The sequence below is a fragment of the Montipora capricornis genome, chromosome 7 (assembly GCF_036669925.1).
Source record: "Montipora capricornis isolate CH-2021 chromosome 7, ASM3666992v2, whole genome shotgun sequence".
NCBI classification, from domain to species: Eukaryota; Metazoa; Cnidaria; class Anthozoa; order Scleractinia; family Acroporidae; genus Montipora; species Montipora capricornis.
Window position 1 is genome coordinate 14,600,474 of NC_090889.1, and position 7,500 is coordinate 14,607,973.

The 7,500-nt window shown below is 39.4% G+C and overlaps 1 protein-coding gene across 1 annotated transcript in view; it reads left to right on the forward strand.

The window, feature by feature from the left end:
• The first annotated feature begins 2,799 nt into the window (after nucleotides 1–2,799).
• Nucleotides 2,800–7,500, forward strand: part of LOC138058250 (endoribonuclease Dicer-like) — a 17,274-nt gene continuing 12,573 nt past the window's right edge. The window contains exons 1-4 of the mRNA XM_068904161.1: nucleotides 2,800–3,338; nucleotides 3,807–4,442; nucleotides 5,729–5,929; nucleotides 7,362–7,500. The exon at nucleotides 7,362–7,500 is cut by the window's right edge and continues 292 nt beyond it. Of these exons, the coding sequence (XP_068760262.1) occupies nucleotides 3,077–3,338; nucleotides 3,807–4,442; nucleotides 5,729–5,929; nucleotides 7,362–7,500 (1,238 nt within the window). The 5' untranslated portion in view covers nucleotides 2,800–3,076. The remainder of the gene's footprint in view (nucleotides 3,339–3,806; nucleotides 4,443–5,728; nucleotides 5,930–7,361) is intronic.

The window sequence follows — 7,500 nt, forward strand, 5'->3', positions numbered from 1 at the left end:
TGGGACTACAAGGTCACCGCTCTCATCCAAGGACTCGCACTCCTCAGCACCGAGGTCGTCAGGGTCATCCATCACCATGCGTGACCGAGCCCATGGTCGACGGTCACGGTCAGGTAGGTAGCGACAATTCATAAGGTTGTGAGTGGTATGTGGGAGACCGGCAGTTTTGCAGAGGATGCAAGAAGACAAGAAGGGGCGTCGTCGGGGTTGGCCTTGAGCAGCATTAGGGAGGCGCCTTGGTGTGGTACTGCCAATACGCATGGCTTTGGTATCTTCGATGCTACGTAACTCATCAAGGAGAGATCCAAGAGCTTGAGAGATCTCAGGTTTTAGTGAAGCCAGGGTCTTATTGCGTAATTCAGAACCGTATTTTTGTTTCACCGATAGGGCTAAGCCGGGATGCATCAACTGGAGCCAGAGGAAGACGACAGTGTTCTCCAGTGTGGGGAGAGGTCTTCATCGGCAGTTACTTGATCTCCATGGTGTGTTAAGCCGCCGTGAACAGAAAGGAGGTTATCCTCAAAGAAAGCCATAAGACGCTGAAACATGTCCACAGGTCTCTCATCAGGCTGTAGGCGTATGCTAGCCAAGTCAGGAAAGTGCGCTCCGGAGGACTGGAAACCATAATGTTGACGTATTTTCTGCCATATGTCTTTCAGGGAAGTGGAGTGTTTAACGATGGAATTCCTAGAGATTACAGGACAGACGTTGGCTATTTAGCCAAGTAGTAGGTCCAGATGGGTGCCCTTTTGTGCGGCAGTGAGACGCTGAGCTTCAGGGATCGCAGTGCCATCGTCGGTAAGGCCCCTAAGTGGATTGGCGGCGGTTTGTTTCTGCCAGGTTGCATCAAGAAAGCGAACAAAGTTCTTGTCAAGTGAAAGGACATAGATCAAGTTTTGCCGCCAACTTTCGTACGAAGTAATCGTCTCGATCTTTGTTAACTGCCACTGTTTGGGTGCTAGAGGCGAGGCGGCCATGCTGGAAAGGTCACAAATTAGAAATAACGGTGTTGTGACCTTGTGAAGGAGTAGATGTCGCAGGATCTAAAGTCCACACTTGTGTTAGGGAATTAGAGGCGTGAGTTAAGAGCTGCCACCACGCTGAGTACAACGTAAATAACGTAGTGGCGCAACTATTGTCTATGTAGCAGATTACAGTTTAGATTACAGTGACAGATCAGTTTGTAGAGAAATAAACAATTTGTTCTTTTGAAAGTTGATGTTTTGTCCAAAACAAATGTTTTAGAAACTGACTGTGAGAAGACAGCTCGTTTTAGATGTCAATCGTAGTTCACTTTCGTTGCGTTTTTGCTTTGCAAGTGCCTATGATTGCCTTGTAGAGGGACATGAAATGTAGAGAGGGAATTAAAATTATTTTTAATTCTGAATAATATGAAATCGTCTATTAGTAAATACATGGGCCACGACCCCAAATATGGACAATTTGTTATTATTCATTCGCAGTGACAAAAGGTACCACACATTGTTGAAAACCTATATCCCTGCTCTATATTTTAATGTGTCAGCAATTTTAATACTTATAAACCACATGAAAAAAAAAATGAAAAATCCCAATATTGCCCCGAATTCCTGTTCTTCGCCCAGCATATACATCTCTTTGCTTATTAACATTAATAATAAATAATAATTATACATTATTATCAATTATATATTTGCGTTTTATTAAACTCGAATTCCAACTCGAAGTCCAACTCGAAGTCCAACTCGAAGTCCAACTTGAACTCCAACTCGAATTCCAACTCGAAGTCCAACTCGAACTCGAACTCGAATCCAAACTCGATGATACCTTACTCCCACTTTGTCGCCAGAACTGAGTTGCCAGTGAGCGGCGATTGGAACGACACTGACCTGTTGTGCTTTGGCTGTTATTTGTGCTTTTTCTACCTATTTTAAGACGAATTCAGTCCAGTATTTTCGAATCAAGTGTAAGAAGACGACAAAACTGTATTGATAATGTATTTATTTGTGTTAGCTTTGCGAAAAAAGATTTTGATGGAGTCCTTTCGACTGGGCAGATTGATAACAACGTCGTTTACGCACAGAAATACACCGTTTCCGGTGATAGCACGGTTTTCACTGCCACGCGCACTGCGGGCGTGGGTTCCGTATGCAAGGTGAGTGGAATGGGTTAGTGGAATGTGGTTTTCTGCAGGTACAGTACATCGTGTTTTATTAAAATTAAATTTATAACCGACCAACCGGCGCTGATTCTTCTTTCAGCTTAAGATGTTATGTAACCTCACACGGAAAAAAAGGGTTCTTTTTTTTTACCATTCATAACACGTTTGACGAGCTGCACACATTTTGAATACGGAAAATACACAGAGAATGTAACTGAGCCGGCTGCCATAAAACAACTTAGTGGCACATTAACGAGGCTCTTGCTCTCGCACAATTCAAGTGTTTAGACAGAAAAACTCCAGTAAAAGATGGTTCTGTCACAATCAATATTTCGCACGTGCACCCCGCACCTGCCTGGGGACATAGATTGTGATCGGTTTGTCCGTTTCCCGGAAATTCAAGTCAGGCCGGTGAGAGGGGGGTGTGCTGTTCTATTGATGTGCCGCTATGTGGAGTTTTTTTTTTTTTTACGACTAAGCCGACTAGGATAGGGTCGCACTTTGTCATAAGCAGTGTGGATAGAATGGGGTCACTTTATCATCACGACTGCCTCATTGTAAAATTAAATTAATCAAACAGTACATAACCGATTACAACCATCAAAGGCAACCCCAGCGCCCCCCCGCCCCCCCCTCCCCCCGGGAAGCCAATCTTTTTGCTTGCCGAAGCATTTCTTTTTTTGTTGAACTGTTTTCTCAGCAGGAATGCTTTCTTCTTCTTACAGAGAAATGTTTCTCGTTCCTGGCTAAGAAAACGAAGTTTTTCATGGTGATACAGTCACTTAATTTCCTGGATCTTCCGCCGAAAACCTATCGAGGCTTAGTACGGGGCCTTGCCTTGTTTCACAGAAAAATCAACGTAACCATCTTTTTTAGAAGGTTGGGCCAGTCCCTAAAGTTTCTCCTGGTTAATCGAAATTAGAAGAAGCGACCGTTATGAAAGAGGGAGAAAGTGAAGAAAGTTCGTCAGCTTCCGAAATAGAAAGCGAAGCAGAACTCGAGCCGGAAGTGAAGATGAACCCTCGTCCTTACCAAGTGGAACTTCTCGAACGAGCCAAGGAAAGAAACACGATCGTTTGTCTTGGTACAGGGACTGGAAAAACGTTTATTAGTGTGATGCTGATAAAGGAGATGGCTCACCAAGTAAGAGAAACCTTTCAAAATAGAGGGAAAAGAACCTTCTTCCTCGTGACTACAGGTTAGTCAATTCTCACTCTACACTTCCCCTCGTACGATCAATGTAAAACAATGACCGAAATAAAGATCTACAACGGCAAGCCAGAAAACGGAAATCAAATATCAACCAATTAAATCAGCAAAGGTGCAAGCAAAAGAAATGTTCAGTCTCTGAGTAGTTCAGGAAGCTATTGACGGGTGGGACATGGGTTTTTTGTGAGTTTGTAGGCAAGAGGAGAGGGGAGGGAAGATGTAGGGTCTCGTCTCAAAATGGCGGCATATGCGAAAGCTTGGGTGACTGACAATACTTGTTACGATGGTTCTTGCTTCCAAGCGTTAAACCTTGCCTCTTTCCCTTTTATTTAATTAAGATTGATTTGTAGTTAATTGTATAGACTGGGGAGTCACTGTTTGTCTTTAATTCAATATAAAACTGGTATATTTTAATTAGCTTGCATTGTGTAACATGGGGTTTCTGTTGTTTTTACAGTCCCTTTAGCCAGCCAGCAAGCCAAGGTCATCAGCAAGCACACAGATTTGAAGATCAAGCACTATGTAGGAGAGATGGGAGTGGACTCCTGGAAAGAAGATGTTTGGCAAAAACAGTTTAATGAAAACAATGTTTTAGTCATGACGGCACAGATATTTCTTAATCTTCTGAGCCGTAGCTTCATTAAACTTTCACAAGTGAACCTGCTCATTTTCGATGAGTGCCACCGTGCCAAAAAGAAACATCCATACAGGCAGATAATGCAATTTTTTGTGGGTTGTGAAACAGAAGATTGTCCTAAAGTTTTGGGGCTAACAGCTGCTGTGGTATATGGAAAAGTGACAGCACGGAATATAGAATCTGAAATAAAAGAACTGGAGTGCACATTGAGGTCGACATGTGAGACAAGCCAAGATGAAGAGATTGAGAGGTTTGCTGCCAAGCCAAAGGAGGAAGCTGTGACATTTTCAAATAATAGGGTTGACAATGACTTAGACATCTTAGTTAAAAAGCTTCAAGAAGTTTTAAGACCAGTAATAGATTTGCTTCCTGAAGTCAAAGACTGTGAAGAAGCATTACTAGAACTGGGGCCCTGGGCAGCCAACAGATTAGCAGAATGCTTAGTCAAAGGCTTAGGTATGGAGACTTTTAAAACAGGCAGGTACAAAAGTTGGACCAGATCAACTTGGATTGCCCACCTCGGATCGAGTGAAAAACAGTTTTGTAAGCCAAAACTATGCGATACTTGCACCAGTTTTACCAAGGTTAGCTTTAAGATTAGGGCTAGGGTGATTTCTCGAGGCCTAACTTGTCATTTTTTTTACGTCCATTCAAGTTGAGCAGTCCAAGTTGATGCGGCCCAACTTTTGTACCTGCCTCTTAAAATCTGTTACCTATTCTGACAATAAAATTTCATTTCTTTAATAGGCAGCCATTCTGGGGTCAGGAAGCCCTAGGAAAAATTAGACATGTATAAATGTGAAACTAAGAAAATCATGAACACTAAAAAAATTTCTGGAATTGTTTTGTAGTGTTGGAAAGAAAAACCAATCAGATACAAGATGACAAAACTGCAAGCTGTGACAGTAACTATTTTAAATTTTTGGTTTGCACTTTTTTCTTATGGTTTGATTACTCCTTTTCTTGGTTGCAGAATAATAAACATTCCAGAAATTAATTCTTAGTTGTAATTCAAATTTTCTTAGTTTGACAGTAAAATATCCATCTTATTTCTCAGTCAATGAAAACATGTACAACATTTTGTGCCATTTGCACCCGAAAGACAACTCTTGATGTTGTGCTTGAGCGTAGATTTGTTGAGGAGATACCCCGGGGGAGATACCATCAAGGTTTTGTTCAATTCTTAAATCTACTTAAGTGTTCTATCACAATTGCATGCTGCTCTCTTATTGGCTCGGCTGCTCACTATCTATTTTGTTGTAGAAATAAATGAGTAAAAACTGAGTAGCCTACGTTTGTAACAGTGTGCAATTGTCGACAAATTGACAGCTGCTTCTTTGCATTTTTGAAGTGTTAAGTTTTGAACCACTAGTAGATTTATACTAAGAAAAATAGATTATATATGCGCTCTCGATTTCTACATGTATGTGTGATAGTTGATTTGGGCCTCAATAGAAATTTCAAGCTCATAATTTATTGTTAAATAGATAGGAAAAGCTTCTATGGAGAAGATAAAGGCAGAATTAATCATTATTGAAATGTTATATAAAATTTTCAATAGCCGTGGGTCATAAAGAAGTACACCTTTCTTGATACATTTTAATTTTGTACATGATAACAACTGACAGTACAACTCTTATCCACCCTGGCTTAATTCTTAGCTCTGTGCTCACTGTAAAGTGAAAGATTATTGCAGTTTGTTCCTGTTGGAAAACTCTAATATGTAAAGTATTTTCTTATAGAGAGATCAGTCTTGTTTCAACTTAGCAGAGAGGAACAGCAACTTTGTGATATAATCACCACCCAACTGATAAAACTGCAAAGTGTTTACCATACATCAACCAGCCTTGATGTCCCAGAGGGCTGCGAACAGTGCTGTGTCATGCCCAAGCTAAAGAAGTTGTTAAGTGTTTTAAAAAATTATGGGAATTCCATGCACAATGGTGAGAGTTTATATTAACTTAAAATAATATTAACCCAACAATCAGGCCTTGTGATAGGGTGCGATGAAAAAATGCAAATTATGCAATTGGAAAGGCCATTTATGCGATAAATAAATAAATGTAAATTATGCAATTTTTTCCTGAACAATTTTAATTAAAGCTTGTTTTATAAAGTTTCTGCCCTTAAGACATTTTCAACATAAGGGAACAGTAATTATGCATCTTGATTGACATTAGTTGGGATATGAGGTCTTCTGCGCTATCGGTGCAAAGTTGAAAGAACACAGCTAATGTGCTATTAATGAATGATCAATAATTACTGAACTGATATTCCTGCATGCTACAACTAGCTTCCTACACTTTGTTTTTATGTGTAGTATTACATTTCTGAACAGATTGCCTAATCTGAACAAAGGGGCGTATTCATGTTACACTGTTCGGCAACTCTTTAAGAATGAGACTTGCACCAGGCCCCCGACATGCAAAATTAAACACCTTGAACTTTGAATGGTTTTGAAATTGAAGGTGACAAAGGTTTTTTTAGCCTTTTTCCAAGGTAAATCATCTTAAGAATATGGCATATTTATGCTGGAATTCCTAAGAAACATGTTGATTTATGTTTTATTTTATGAATGCTGTGCGTTCTTTTGTGAATTATGCAATTTTTCGTGAACTGTACGATCGGATGTGATTTGAGGTTGATATTGTGTGAAATTGCACCATCGCGTAATGTCTGAACGCCTGAATAATTTTTGCTATCCAAGCATTGTTGATCTAAACTGGGAGAAATGCAATATGACAGTGCCTTGTGTTCAGTGTCATTGAGTTGCTAAATTACCTTTAATGTCTGTTACCATCAATTTCATGTTAATTTAGTTCAATGGCAATTATATAGTATCTTGATATCAGCAGGCAAGTCAGAAATTTAAAGAAAACGACAAAACATTTGAAATTACAAGACATGTTTCGACAGAAACTTCTGTCATCTTCAGTTGATTAATGTACAAAGCGTTAACTTGAATTTGTAAGTCGGAAAAAGTGCTAATTATGCCAGTAACAACGGAATGTACATAAAATGTGACAATGTGAGAATTAAAAGGATAGTTTTAGAATTATGTGATGCAGTTGTTGATTAAGAGAAGGTTGTTCTCTTTGAATATAAAAAGCTTCTTTTATCTTGAGTTGAAAAGTCATAGAGGCGTGATCTAAAATAAAAATTTTAGATTCGCACATTGTCATGTTTTATGTACATTCCGTTGTTACTGGCATAATTAGCACTTTTTCCGACTTATAAATTCAACTTAACGCTTTGTACATTAATCAACTGAAGATGACAGAAGTTTCTGTTGAAACATGTCTTGTAATTTCAAAAGTTTTGTCGTTTTCTTTAAATTATATAGTAATAATTACGAATAAAATTATTGCTTTATAGAATGTGAAAAAGAGAGCAAACTCTGTGGCATTGTCTTCGTCGAGAAAAGATGGACAGCTGTTATCCTTAGTGAGCAGATCAATTTTGCTGCTCGGCAAGATCGTGAGCTTGCCTTTGTCAAAAGCAAGTTTGTCATTGG